Below are 16,042 nucleotides of genomic sequence, written 5' to 3'. Positions count from 1 at the left end.
ATGTAAAGATTGGTAGATTTAAAAATAGTTTTTTCTGGGGGCGGGGCTTGCCAGCCGACTAGAACGGACGCCATTAACGAGAGCTCCTCAACACACAACCCGAATCCGTCAAACATCCCCCCAACTAAGCCCCATCCGACAATAGTAACGCTCCAGGGGTCTTACCAGAGCAATACCGCACAGGTTGATACCACTCTCGAACCCGGCAAGTACGCTGAACCGCGGCACCAAACTGCGGCCTAATACGCCCCGAGACTCCAGGGCCTGGGGGCTTTCCTGCAGAGTATCCACTCACAGTGCCAGTCACATATCGAGCCGTCATGGGTAGGAAAACTAAAAAATTAAAGCCTGAAAAACCGAGGCAAGGCATGAATATAGGAGAGCTCTGGCGGCAGGCTTCAGAAGCCACGAATTCTAAGATGGTGTCCCTCCACGGCGGCTGCTCCGATTTTTATGAAGACACGTCGGATGAAGCGGAGGGGGACACCACACAGGCCCAGCCACAGCCACTGCCAGCCCGGACACAACAAAAGCTACCTGCTACCTCCCACACACCGGTAAGCATGGAGGCAATACGAGATTTAATGGCAGATCACCACCAGAAAATCGCGGCCGATGTGGCCTCCCTCAGAGAAACCCTGCAGGGACTGAATGGACGATTGGGAGCGGTGGAAATATCTGCGGACACCCAGAAAGGCCAAATCAAGGTCCTGCAGCAAGAGGTTCAGGAACTCAGGAAGCAACACCAAATGCATGTATTGCAACTCGCCTCACTGGAGGACAAACGCCGCCTGAGACACCTAAAGATCAGGGGCATAGCGGATCACATACCAGACGCTGAGCTACCTCACCTAATTAGAAGGCTACTGACAGCGTTGCTCACCCCGAAACTAACCAAAGCAGTGGCTCTCGACGGCATATTCCGCATCCCTAAATCTCCTAAAGCCCCACCTTCGGCCACACGGGACGTTATCGCGCAGTTCCAGAACCTGAGAGACAGGGCTGCGGTACTTACAGCGGTCCGTGAACACCCGACTTACCCCTTCGAGGAAATGAATCTCACTTTCTACCCAGACCTCTCGGGAGCCACCATGGCCTGGAGGAAATCCCTACAACAATTCACCTCCCTCCTGAGAACAAAGCTAATCATGTACCGCTGGGGCCCGAACCATACCCTGCAGATCACCAAGGGCGACGCCACACACACCATACGCAATATGCAGGAGGCTGAGAGAACCCTGAGGTCACTAGACCTCCCTCTGGACTCACTTACCGCACCACAGCCCCCGCCGAACCCCACGCAGCCTCCACACTGGGGCAACGCTGAAGCTCCAGCTTTTGTACCTCGACGCCCACCTGGAACGCTTCCAGCCACAGGAGCAACCTGAAGAGAACTTGGGATTTACAATGCAATTTTCTCCATCTTTTTCTCTTCCCTCCTCCGGGACGCTAACATTGCGGGAATAACAATGCAATTTGTCAATTTTTTTTATTTATTTTATTTATTTTTATTTATTTTTTTTTTTTCTTCTTTCTCACATCCGGGACAATATTCTTTTGCCCTAGACTTTACAGTAGAGTACAGTTGTTAGTTAAGTATGATTACAGATACCCCTAACATGACAGAAGAAAAGGCCCAGACACCGGACTTAGAGGACCTCCCCGCACTGACGCAGGACACCACAACGACTGACAATAGGCTGACCCCAATCCATACCACCCCCCCCTACCCCAGGGTAACAGGGGCATCACTCCCTATACGACAGCGCTGTCAGACCAAAACTCCACCTAAGCTTCATGTCTCGACGTATCTATATGTAAGTTCCTCATTAACTTTTCCGCTACTACTGGAACGCTCCACCCAGACATAACGGGGACCCACGTTGCTCCTTAGAAGACGAGTTCAGCAATGAGCCTGTAGTTACTAATAGAATGCAGCAGGTCTGTGTGGTCAGGTAGCTGAATACACCCCCATGTTAATAATTGCGGCAATAATCACCATTGACACTCAGAACTCAACCTGCACACAATCACATGATGTACAAGGGTTTAGGTATTATGTCATTCCAGACTAGATGTAGAATAGACCTACTTTTACGCGCAGAACAATATGCTACTCAACAGTTAGATAACGAGACACATAGTGTTCTGTTTTAGTGAAAATGCTTACAGCAATCCTCTAGTAACTTGACACGTACCTCTTAAATCATAAGTCATTTGTATTAGACGCGCAGACATGTTCCTAACTTAATCAATAAGACTGCTCTGTTGGGCTTATAACCGTTTATGTCATATGTTGAATTTTTCATTTCCTATTGTATCACTCCAAGTCACGCTTGTATGCTAAAAACAAAAATTGTGCAGTAATGTCATATCTCTGTTAACCAATAATAGTCAGTGACCGCTGTCGGGGCATCATTGGCATGTTTGTAACATTTATCCTGCACACAAAAATAAAGAATTAAAAAAAAAAAAAATAGGTTTTTCTCCCACCTGTCATTCGATTTTTCGTCATATACTCAATACCAAAAGAATTGATTGATAAGGGAGAGCAGAAAAAATCTCCCACATGTGGTTCTTCTGCTCTCAACTCATAGCAACCACAGCGCATGTGCTGTGGTTGCTATGGTAACTTCCTTAACAATGCAGCTAGCAACGACGCCACCATGTAAATGTCACTGAGAAGCTTGTCCTGCTTGGTGAAGTGTTCCTTGGCAGAATAGAGGAGAGTGTGTAATGGAATCTTCCATTACCTTGGCACTTGGAGTTGACTGCAGGTCAGCCTCCTTCCCACTGACTATGAGCCTTGGCCTGGAATGGGGTTCTGTTTTGGGGAGACAATTACAAAGGCCATTCAGATGGGTATTTTTCCAGACTTGTGATATCTCTCCATTGCCATCTGTTGGTTAAACTGGAAAATGCATTGATTTGTATTATCACACTATGCAAATTGGGTATGTGCAAAAAACTGACTAGTTGCATCTGTATACCTGTGTTTTTCCAAAGTTTGGAAAGTTGTGATTGTATTATATAAATTAAGTATTATTACGTTGTTTATTTTTCAAGGTATGTATGTTTGTTTATATATAGTTATTGTTTTCACCATGCTTAAGGACAAGTCAGGAAAGGCTAGTCATTGTTCAAACTAAAGTATTGTGTGCTGGTTCCATCTGAAACTGTGTGTTCTAGTTTGTTATGCAGAGATCCCAGTAACAGAGTCTTCGGAAATGTTGGCTGGCTGCTTGGTCCCTGGATCCAGGTACAAGTTAAAGAGCTAGACCTGAAAGCAACAAGTACCTTTGTAAAGGCAGTCGCTGATCACAGTGTAGGCAGTGGTGTTGATACCTGGCAGGGAGAGGAACTGAAGAGGCAAAAGATCCCTGCCATGGAAGGAGATTGCTGCAGCCCAGTTCAGGGTGGAAGAAGTCCTCAGCAACCAGAGTCAAGCTTCGTCAACGGGGTCTAAAGCGTTCCAGGGTCCCTAATAGCAGCTGGGAAGCTGACTTGATGGAGGTACTTAGTTGGAGTACGGGAGCTTTGTCACAGGGTGTCACAGATGTGTAACATCCACCTCTATAAGGACATAAAAGGCTAACATTAGCCATAGTCATTTTAGTGATTACTGGCTTGTCAGTAACTGATTGCAACAATTATAAAAATGAATTCTATATTTTATTTTTCATTGTCTTGAATGAAGGTATTAGGAAAACCTTGGTTTAAAATAATTCTTGCACAATATCGATACAATTATCTGAATGGATACATTTTGATTATAATATATATTAATTCTATAAACATGTCCACTAGAAATGGAACTGAGTGACTGAATGCAAAGCTTCCTCAAAATGACTACACGATGGTTGCTAATTAGTATGCAACATATTAGGTGTGAAACTCGTTAAGTACAGTGTGATGTTTAATATTCAGAAGCAGTATAAAGTTTTATATTAAGCCCACTTGGACATTTGACCAGGACTTGACAAATCCCACTATATAACCAAATATAGTGGTTATAATGCTTAAGTGATTTTGCCAATATATATATATATATATTTTTATTATTCATTTTTTTTATTATTATTTATTTATTTTTAATATAGTATTCAACCTTAAAATATACAGTTTATAAAACGGAAACAAAAAAAAAAAACATGCATAATAACAAGCAAAATCAGAATTAAAATAAATTGTAAATTTATTAAATTGTTATGGCAAATCTTAAATATCGTTCACGTGGCCATATATGAACAAAATACGTAACAAGTTTAAGTGACAGAATTGTGATGTTATTTGTGTAGGACACATGTTCCGGTATAAATGATCCGATCCATGATGTATCATAGAATAATTGTGATAAATACAATGGTAATAACAGACAATATGTCCAGCATTGCTTTTCTTAAGTTTATTGTGTTTGCAGTCACCAACCATTAGTCCTTGTCTATGCAGTAAAGCGGTGTTTTGCTGCATTCCACACCCTCGTCGATTAGCTAGTTTCTGTCCATTATGCTGTTGTTGAAAAAAAAATGTGGAATAGTTGTTTTTTTTTTCCTGCGCTTTACAATGTTGTATAAATGTAGACAAAAATAATAACAATTAAGTTGAGTATAGTCCCAATAATTCCAAGCATTGCCAGAATGGTTTCTTCTTTACTTTCCTTCTCTTCACTGTTTTTGTCTTCTTCATCATTTCCACCAGTGATTACCATCTTGGTCGGGAAATCCAATGTACTCCTCTGTCTAACCTAAAATTACAAAAAATCTCCATTAAACATTTTAATTGTCTGCAAGCACTTTCCATAAGCATTGGATATAATAAAATAAAATGTGAAAACATGTCTCTATGTAAATGTGAGTTTATTTCTCAGATAAATGAGTGGATAGCCCAGACAATACTGAAGAGAAAAGGTGGACCTCTTGTTTTTGTGGCATAGAAGATGACATAGGGATGACTGCTGTGACAATTTGTCCTAAAACTAGGGGATTACATCATCAATCTAAAAATGTATCCATCACTAGTAATGTGAACATGTGCTTACAAATATAGCTCAGTGTCGCTTTGTACAATGAAAATACAAAAAAATACATGTATGAAATACAATTTAATATACACAGTTACCACCATGTAATTTATTGACAGTCCACAACTCCTGCTGCATACTGAATGTAGATGAAGCAACAAATTACACTTTGAGTTACTATATATACATCTTCAGTCCATTTTCCTATTAAAGAAATAGAAGCACAGACTAAAGGGGTTAAGAGTAAATTAAAAGTTTCCCTAAGTACAGAATCTTATTTCCCCCCCAAACCTATGGTACACGTAATATGCACCATGTGACATCATTAAAATGATGAGTCAATATATACACATGGACAGATCTCATCACAAACAGCTTACTACCAGGGCACGGACTGCTTGCTTACATCACACACAGCATGCTCACTGCCTATTCTATTCTAAACAAGCCATGTCCTACCTTTTTGCCGCCCACACCACTGATCAGCCCCATGAACACACATAGTATGCATAGCTGTAACCTTTGGGCACCCGTGGCTGTGATTGGATTGTGAGGTTTGCAAGTGATGTCAGAGGGGAATTTTTTTATGGCACAACACATTTTATATTAAAATATTGGAGAGGGTAAAGTTATCCTTATTTTGCACATCTAAATCAACAATGGTTGATGAAGGACACTGTGGCAAGTTAAATCTTGGTACTGGTATTACATACTTACCTGGAATCCAGCAGCAAGCAAAACTCCCTGTCCTGGTTTCTATGCCTCCATCTATGTCACTGCTGCCAGCTTGTGGTCCAATCAAATGCTTCTTATAGAGAAGCATTTGACTGGCCTATTTTACCGACTTTGAGGGAACGCAGGATCTCAGAGGCAGCAAGGTAGGGAGTGAGGTTGGACACAGGGAAGGAGACAGAGAGAGGGAAACAGCAATTTAAGATCACAGAGGCTCAAACAAGGGAGGAAAGGGACATCTGTCACCAGAGTGTAGTGCGCTCTGATGACAGACGTATTTTATCCATGTGTCACATGTACCATGTACACCTTACCCAGGGCCGGACTGGCCCACCGGGATACCGGGAAATTTCCCGGTGGGCCGTCGGCACCTGGGGCCGGGGAGAAATGTGGGTGTCCTGCGGCTGGATGGCGGCCGCAGGGGAAGCTCTCCTTGCGGCCGCAGGGGAAGCAGGCTGTTCTGTCTCTGCTCCCCCTCCCTCACGCGCTAGAAAGAGACCGGCGCCGGAATATGACGTCATATTCCGACCCCGGTCTCATTAAGCTGCGCGCGAGGGAGGGGGAGCAGAGACAGAACAGCCTGCTCCCCCAGCGGCCGCCAGAAGAGCTTCCCCTGCGGCCGCAAGGAGAGCTTCAGGAAGGCTGGCTGGGCTGGAAGGTGAGCAGGGGAGGGGGTGGGGGAGTAACAAAGGTCACAGGAAGGGGAGGGTGGGGGGTAACAAAGGGCACAGGAGGGGAGGGTGGGGGTAACAAAGGGCACAGGAGGGGAGGGGGGGTAACAAAGGGCACAGTAGGGGAGGGGATGGGGTGGGGGGGTAACAAAGGGCACAGGAGGGGAGGGCGGTAACAAAGGGCACAGGAGGGGAGAGGGGTAACAAAGGGCACAGGAGGGGAGGGGGGTAACAAAGGGCACAGGAGGGGAGGGGATGGGGTGGGGGGGTAACAAAGGGCACAGGAGGGGAGGGGGGGGTAACAAAGGGCACAGGAGGGGAGGGGGGTAACAAAGGGCACAGGAGGGGAGGGGAGGGGGTGGGGGGGTAACAAAGGTCACAGGAAGGGGAGGGTGGGGGGTAACAAAGGGCACAGGAGGGGAGGGGGTAACAAAGGGCACAGGAGGGGAGGGGATGGGGTGGGGGGGTAACAAAGGTCACAGGAAGGGGGGGTGGAGGGTAACAAAGGGCACAGGAGGGGAGGGGGGTAACAAAGGGCACAGGAGGGGAGGGGGCAAAGAGGTCACAGGAAGGGAAGGGGGGGTAGTAAAGGGCACAGGAGGGGAGGGGGCTAAGAGGTCACAGGAAGGGGAGGGGGGGTAACAAAGGGCACAGGAGGGGAGGGGAGGGGGCTAAGAGGTCACAGGAAGGGGAGGTGGCTAAAGAGGGCACGGGAGGGGGCTAAAGAGGGCACAGGAAGGGAGGGTGCTACATAAGGGCACAGGAGGGGAAGGGGCTAAAAAGCACACAGGAGGACAGGGGGCAAAATAGGGCACAGAAGGGGAGGGGCACCTATCAGTCTGCCCACCCACCCACACAGGTAACAACAAGTATGTATGTCAGTGGGAGTGTGTCTGTCTGTGTCATGCTGTGTGTGTGTCTGTCTGTGTCACGCTGTGTGTGTTTCTGTGTCATGCTGTGTGTGTGTGTGTGTCATGCTGTGTGTGTGTCTGTGTCATGCTGTGTGTGTGTGTGTGTGTGTCTGTCTGTGTCATGGTGTGTGTATGTCTGTCATGGTGTGTGTGTGTCAGTCGTAGTGTCTGTGTGTGTTTGTAAAAATAGTGTTTTACTCACTTTTTTTTTTCCAACGTCATGCTGGTCTCTGCCTCTATGACTGAGATCATCAAGCTTGATGATCTCAGCCAATCCGCACTGACACAGGAAGCGCCTCTAGTGACCGTCTGAGTGTCTGTCACTAGAGGTGTCACTAGGAAGCAATGTAAACACTGCCTTTTCTCTGAAAAGTCAGTGTTTACATTCAAAAGCCTGCAGGGACAGGCTATAGACACCAGAACCACTACATTAAGCTGTGTGTGTGTGCGCCTGCTAGTGAGTTTGCTTGCTTGCATGTGTGTGTGTGTCTGCTAGTGAGTGAGCTTGTGTTTTTATGTCAATGAGCTTATGTATATTAGTGAAATTGTTTGTCCAAGAGGCTGTGTATCAATGTGTGTGTCAGTGAGATTGTCTGTGTCTGCATGTGAGTATGCTTACTGTATAATTAAATGTTTTACTCTGAAAGGACCAATATATTATATTAGAAAAAGCAATATATGTGTGTGTATATATATATAATTACTCAATCATCTGGGGTGGCAAGACATAGCCTTACATATTACATGCGACAATATATGGCGCAATGACTTATGGGGCTGGCATAGATTTTTTTTCCCAGGGCTGCTTTGTATCCCCAGTCCGGCCCTGACCTTACCCCAGCATAAAAGTGCAAATATCTCAGTATATGCGGCGTTTCACACAGAAATGCTACACATGCAGTCTCCTACCACCATGACCACTTCTTAAAGCAGAAACAGCTTTGCAACATAGAAGGTTCATTTGATACATTTTTGCACCAGTGTGCTTTTTTTAAGTGAAATTTATTTTTCCAGTTTTTTTTTTTTTTTTAACGTTTAAAAGTAGTTTTTTAAAAAAATTATAATTTTACAGGCTTCGAATCCTACTGCAAAAATAGTGAAGAGGACACTATAGACACCCAGACCACTACATCTCATTGAAGTTGTCTGGGTGCAGTGTCCCTGTTCCCTTAACCCTGCAATGTAAAACATTGCCATTTTGGAGAAACTGCAATATTTACATTGCAGTGTTAAGACTGCCTCTGGTGGCTTTCTACCACATAGCCATTAGAGGCGCTTCCTTAAGTATAGCAGAGTTTAACCCTGTGAAACGAGGCTGGACATCCTCACACTTTGTACAAGGACATCCAGCGTCACGCAAAACCCCATAGGTTTTCCCCCATCCTTTCCCTGTGCCCCTCAGTTTTATTTGCCCCCTCCCCTTGTGTCCCTTTATTCCCGTCTTCCCCTCCCATTTACCTGCGAGTAGTGAGTAGGGTTTTTTGCTGGAGCCGCCGGACCGGGTGGCAGCCTCGCCGGTCCGGCGGCACTCCTGTCAGGCTGTCACTAGTGCTGACTCGCTGGGGGCTGAAGGAGGAGGGAGGAGCATGTCTCTCTACCATGCTCCCTCACGGTTTCTGTGCTGGGAATTGTGGAAACCGCGAGGGAGACATGCTCCTCCCTCCTCCTTCAGCCCCCAGCGAGTCAGCACTAGTGACAGCCTGACAGGAGTGCCGCCGGACCGGCGAGGCTACCGGACCAGCCACCCGGTGGCACATACATGGTCAGTGCAGCCCCCAGGTGCCGCGGCCCACCGGGAAATTTCCCGGTATCCGGGTGGGCCAGTCCGGCCCTGGCGTGGGGTAAGAGTAACACATACATCTTTTTTATTCCTAACTCTAAAGTGTTTATTTAATAGAATTACTAACAGAAAATAAAAAAAAACACACAAATAGAGCAAACTCTGTGCAGAACCCAAACAAAAAAAAAACCTCTTTTGGAAATGTTGCTCTTTTCTTTGATGCATAGAAGATATAATTTGTTATTCAGTCATAACATTGATGCTCAATCTCCGTTACTGACATAGTCAAATTAGGAAGAGGAATCTGCTAGGTTTGCATTCACAAATACAAAGCAAAGCTCAATGATCACATAGTAGAAGCACTTGGTTTAACAGAACGAGACATCTCTCGCAGCGCATATTTAATGCTCAGTGAATAATTCTAGGCTTCTTCAAGGGCAATGATAAGAGTGCATTGAGGATACACTAAGTACATGTAATGTAAAAGGAGACATCTAGCAGACTGATACTCACATCTAGGTGGTGAATGTGAGATTAATGAAGTATAATTCTCTTGACTGGATGCCATGTTCCTTAAAGATGGAATCAGCAACAAAGTTGCATATTGCAACCGGCTCAAACTGCCACCCAGAGTCGACTGGGCTCATGGACAACACACTTCTCCAGACTTGGAACAATTATTTTGTTGGGCCATTCTGACCACTGCATTATCATTAAATTAATCAGATAAGACTCTTCTATACACTATGCTCACAGGATCTAGATAGACCCTATAAGTAGACAGACATTGAACTAATCTTGATCAAACAGACCCATTTCCAAGGTCACACTGTCAGAATTGCAAGGCCTCTCTCCGCCAAGTGAATGATCAGCACATGAACCAAAAATCAGAGACAGAAAACACTTAAATGGAGACAAAGACTTGCATTGTGTTAGTCAAAATCATAACAAAATATAAATGATAAAACAAATAGGCAGCAGACTGTACAAGAATAGCAAACTGAATATCTGCAGAGTCTAGACTTGTATAGCACTTCTGAAAGAAAATCAGGTTAGTTATTTAATTTGTGGATATCAATTGTGGCGTTCTTGATATCCCAATCTAAAGAACTATACATTGAAAGAGTCTAGTTTATAAATGAAATAAGCGAGGGTGTCCTGGTCAATTTGACAGCCATATGGCTGACTCACTATTCCATATACCATATTCAACCCCTCTGTTGAATTATGGTGCTATCTACCTAATGATTACATTAGAATTGAAGTTACTAAAATATAAGATGATTTACAGCCTTTCTGTTATATGTTCTACAGGTTCTAACCTCTGACCCTCATATCCCATGCCTCTAACTATTGTACAGTGCTGTGGAATTTGCTGACGCTTTATAAATAATAATACCTACCTACCACCATAAAGAAATGTATTTTTAACTTGCCATATCTGGTTCATACAATGCCTGCATAGTCCTTAACATCTCCCCGCCCAAAGATATCCAAAGTGGATATCCAAAGTGGCATTCTTTAAATTAAAATATAAAATCCTAATGCAATCTGAACAATGCATAAGTGTTTTTTTGGGGATTTTTTTTACTGCTTTATACTGCTTTTATTATTTTATTTACCTTAAAGGGACACTATAGTCACCTGAACAACTTTAGCTTAATGAAGCAGTTTTGGTGTATAGAACATGCCCCTGCAGCCTCACTGCTCAATCCCCTGCCATTTAGGAGTTAAATCCCTTTGTTTATGAACCCTAGTCACACCTCCCTGCATGTGACTTGCACAGCCTTCCATAAACACTTCCTGTAAAGAAAGCCCTATTTAGGCTTTCTTTATTGCAAGTTCTGTTCAATTAAAATTTTCTTATCCCCTGCTATGTTAATAGCTTGCTAGACCCTGCAAGAGCCTCCTGTATGTGATTAAAGTTCAATTTAGAGATTGAGATACAATTATTTAAGGTAAATTACATCTGTTTGAAAGTGAAACCAGTTTTGTTTTCATGCAGGCTCTGTCAATCATAGCCAGGGGAGGTGTGGCTAGGGCTGCATAAACAGAAACAAAGTGATTTAACTCCTAAATGACAGTGAATTGAGCAGTGAAATTGCAGGGGAATGATCCATACACTAAAACTGCTTTATTTAGCTAAAGTAATTTAGGTGACTATAGTGTTCCTTTAACCCCTTAAGGACACATGACATGTCTGACACGTCATAATTCCCTTTTATTCCAGAAGTTTGGTCCTTAAGGGGTTAAATACTAGTTCATCTGATAAAGTTAATTTTATTACACCTTTGGACTTCATCCTGATCTTTTCATTGGAGCCTGGACACAATTCCTTTGGTGGGGAAAAAAAATACCACCTGAGTGCTGTAGATTGAGCAAAACTCACGTTTTGCTCCTTACTTGCGAATACCTCTCCATTTTATCTTATTAGTGTACAGTAATATCAGTGAGCACTAAATTTTTTATTTCTGTTCTTTTATAAATATACAGTACTATCAATTCATCTACAAGCCTGTGAGTGGGGTGGTGGGGTGCAACTCATCTTGAGCCACCATATCTGGTTGGAGGTCCCCTGCACAGAAGAACTTTAATAATATAAGACACCATATATTCCTAGGCAGGGATTGGATTTTATCTAAATAGAACTATATTAGCTTTTAAATCTGTAAGTGCATTTTCACTTCTTATTTTGTCATATGATATAAAAATACGATTATAAAATTTAGCTAATTACATTATAATCCAGTTCAGACAATGCAACGTCATGGCAAATATTACAAAAATAGAAACTGTGTTTAATTTCTCCTCTTCTCTGTATGTTTTCTCTATGCTGACTGTCTGTTGCTAAGGACATAGCTGATAACAATGACTGACAGGGACAGTGAAGTTGGGGGCACCCAGTTACAGGAGAAAGAAGTGTGGATTTCTACATTAAATTTCATTTTTTACTACATTGAATTGGACAAATTAAACAATACAAATAAAATGTCACTTACAAAAGAAGTGACTACAAAGATTTCAGAAACGACAGATAAGATCAATGCCATTCTAATTCCTGAAGTTAACTATGCTCTACAAAAACTGAATCTAAAATGGTGTTATAAAAGCAATAAAGCTGATAACATGCTATCTAACAGATTGAAAAATTGAAGGGCCAGAATACAAAAAATAATAGTAGAAGGCTGTAGTCACAGATTCCCAATATCAATTGACAAAGCATTTATTTAACAAGTTTATTCTCAGTTATACAATCTCCAGTTTGAATCCAGGGGTTTAGAAATAGCTGAATATCTAGAAAAGATTTGGCTACCAAACTTAACAGATGAACAAGTACTGGAACTAAACTTACCGTTTCTGGCTCAGGAGGTCACGGATGTAATTAATATATCTAAGTTGAATAAGGGTCTGGGACCAGACAGCTATTCAAACCTATTTTTATAAAGAAATTTAATAATAAATTAACACCACATCTAGCCGTACTATTCAATGAGATAGGCCAGCAGGGATGCCCACCAAAATAACTTGTGCAAGCTTCCATTTCACCAATACTGAAAAATGGGAAGCTCTTAGAAATCCAGCAAACTATAGACCCTTATCTTTAATAAATTCTAATATAAAGGTGGTAGAGCCTAACCTCTAAACTGTCTGGATGCGCAGTGCACAAGATCCTGACAATTTGTTTTCAAATATTTTTATTAGAGTATATAAAAAAAAGGACAAGAATATGACAATACATTAAAATAATACAGAAAAATAACACAAAAAAGCAAAAAAACATACATATATATAAATAAACATACACACATGTATACATTCATATATATATACACACACATACATACATACATCATTTCAATTAGGGTTAAAAGCAAATATAAAGATTAGAGATTAAGACCTGGGACTTTATAATTTAACTGATTCTGATACATTGTAAACCAAATCCATCTTACTTCCAAATAACCTATATGTTACTGTTAATACCTGCCTCTGTGTCATTATCCAAGTCTATTCTTAATTTAATTCTCAGCCAGCCATCCTCTTCTCTTTTCCTTTCCTCTAATGTAGGACCCCAGATTTTCCAGAACTTGGACAAAGAATTAGTAGCCGAATATGCCATATATTCCATTTGACCTATATTTTAAAGCATTTTTAAATAACCTTGCATTGTAGGAAGTTCAGTGCTCTTCCAGTTTTTAGCAATACAAGTCTTAATAGTCATACAGAAAAAAGATATCAGTCTTTTAGTTTGTAAGGGAATTGTTATCGGATAATTATTTAATAGTGCTACCTCTAAAGAAAAGGGAATGCAGATTTAAAGATTAGATTCAATAAAATCATATCATTTTTTCCGCACCCAATACATTTTTTGGCAATCCCACCAGATATGTGATAGTAAGCCGATCTCCCCACATTCTCGTAAACAACGATTAGAGACATTTGGGTACATATGCTGTATTCGGACTGGGGATAAGTACCATCTAGTAAGCAGTTGTATGATAGTTCTATATGCTTTGTACATCTTGAGATTTTTGTGGTGAATCTTAACAGGGACGTCCAATCTTCGTCAGAAATTGAACGGGCTAACTCCTTTTTCCATCCTGATTTAAAGGAAAGTTTACAAAGATGGTTTCCCTGGTTAGGGACCTTAATCTAGTTAAGCCATTATACTTTAATCTTTTAAATTCCCATATTTAATGGTAATGGTCTCTTCAAGTTAATCTGGGAAAACACCGTATTCCTATAGCCTACAAACTATCCCTCTGAGTAGAATCAGACATGTCAAAACAAGAAGAGAAAAGGGAGAAGGGAAAGAAAGAAGGGGGAAGCAAAGGTAAAGGCAAGGAAAAGAAAAGAAAATGAAAGGGGAAAGAAAGGAAAAATATTCTAATAAGTATAACATTGATGCTCTGCTGGGTTACTGGTTGTCTGCACCAAATGTATTCGTATTTTGTCTTTGTCTATTTATGAAATGCTAGTCATGACAAGAATTTATGCAAATATAATATGTACCGTATATACTCGAGTATAAGCCGAGTTTTTCAGCACATTTTTTGTGCTGAAAAACCCCAACTCGGCTTATACTCGAGTCAATTGTCTGTATTATGGCAATTTACATTGCCATAATACAGACTGGGGCTGTGGGGGCTGCAGAGAGATGTTACTTACCTCTCCTGCAGCTCCTGTCAGCTCTCTCCTCCTCCGCCGGTCCGTTCAGCTCTTCTGTCAGCTCACAGTGTAAATCTCGCGAGAGCCGCGGCTCTCGCGAGATTTACACTGGGAGCTGACCGAGGTGCTGAACGGACCGGCGGAGGAGGAGAGAGCTGACAGGAGCTGCAGGAGAGGTAAGTAACATCTCTCTGCAGCCCCCACAGCCCCCTCCTACACAGTGCCCATCCACTGGACCACCAGGGAAGGAGAGCCCCCCTCCCTGGCCAGCTAGCAAGCAGGGAGGGGGGACGAAAAAATTTATATATATTAATAACAATAAAAAAATAATAATAATAAAATAAAAAATAATAATAAAATAAAAAAATAATAATAAAATTGTTTTAATGAAACAAAAAAATATATTAAAATAATAATTAAAAAATAAAAATGCCCACCCCCCACCAAGGCTCTGCATCACACACACACACACACACACACACACACACACACACTGCATTCATACATACACACTGCACTCATACACACACTGCACTCATACACACACTGCACTCATACACACACACTGCATTCTCATACATACACACTGCATTCTCATACACACACTGCATTCATTATATACACACACTGTAAATAAATATTCAATTAATATAATTTTTTTAGGATCTAATTTTATTTAGAAATTTACACACTTGCTACATCCCCTTTACATACATTCTCTACAGCCCCTAGCCACATATGCATCACATTACACCACAGACACAACATGTCTAAAACTAACCTTATTACACAATACTACACCACAATCAGCTCACTCTACACACACGCAATACCACAAGCAGACTGCAAACACATGCACAATACTCTTTCCTGGCATTTTTGTCTCCTGGTATCCATTTATAGAGACACCAGAGACAAGTTGCAAGGAAACACAGTGCAAGCATGTTATTAAATTTGCTTGCGCTGTGCAGAACAAATACAGTTTTTTTTTTTTCTCATGCTAGAGCTCTTCAGCAGAGCTCTGCGCATGGTCTGCCCTGGAAGAGCATTGAACCAACATGCTCACTTTGAGAGGGGGCGTGCTTGTCATTGGTGATGACAAAACACACCTCCTCTGCCCCGCCCCTTCTTAGTGGGCCGCTGTGATAAAAAAATGCCCGGGCCGAATTTTTCTCCCAGTCCGGCCCTGCCCATGAACCTAACGCCAGTTCACTGGTTGTCCTTCCTTGCATCACTTTTGGAAGGTACTAATCACTGCATATTGGGGACACCCCACAAAACTTGATGTTTTGGAAATTCTCTGACCCAGTCGTCTAGCCATCACTATTTGGCCCTTGTCAGTCACTCAGATCTTTTCACTTGCCCATTTGTCCTGCTTCGAACACATGAAATGCAAGAACTGACTGTTCATTTACTGGCCAATGTACCCTACCCCTTGAGAGCTGCCATTGTAACGATATAATCAATGTTATTCACCACCTCACCTGTCAGTGGTTTTATGTTGTAACAGATCAGTGTATACAATTGCATGTTTTCATTTTTAATCAAACACTTTTTGCATACTTGCACATAGTTTTTACTCAGGAACATGTCGTAAAACATATCTGATATTTAATATTCTGCATTACATTTTTTCTCAATTTTTTTTATTGATTAAAATGAATTATTTAAAAATGCTGTCTTCCTTAGTCTGTGCTAATTACCTTACTTTTCCTTAACATGCCCGGTGAATATTTGTGAAATAATAAAGCATTGCTAC

General features: G+C 42.0%; 1 protein-coding gene across 3 annotated transcripts in view; it reads right to left on the bottom strand.

Moving 5' to 3' along the window:
- Positions 1 to 4,177: 4,177 nt before the first annotated feature.
- The window catches only part of TUNAR (TCL1 upstream neural differentiation-associated RNA), a 32,384-nt gene continuing 20,519 nt past the window's right edge, over positions 4,178 to 16,042 (bottom strand). For all 3 annotated transcript variants that reach the window (XM_063439160.1, XM_063439159.1, XM_063439158.1), the window contains one exon: positions 4,178 to 4,744. In XM_063439160.1, the coding sequence (XP_063295230.1) occupies positions 4,559 to 4,708 (150 nt within the window). In that variant the 5' untranslated portion in view covers positions 4,709 to 4,744 and the 3' untranslated portion in view covers positions 4,178 to 4,558. The remainder of the gene's footprint in view (positions 4,745 to 16,042) is intronic.

This window comes from Pelobates fuscus, chromosome 13 (assembly GCF_036172605.1).
Source record: "Pelobates fuscus isolate aPelFus1 chromosome 13, aPelFus1.pri, whole genome shotgun sequence".
Lineage (NCBI taxonomy): Eukaryota > Metazoa > Chordata > Amphibia > Anura > Pelobatidae > Pelobates > Pelobates fuscus.
Note: the sequence above shows the minus strand (reverse complement) of the source record. Positions and strands in the feature narration are given on the sequence as shown.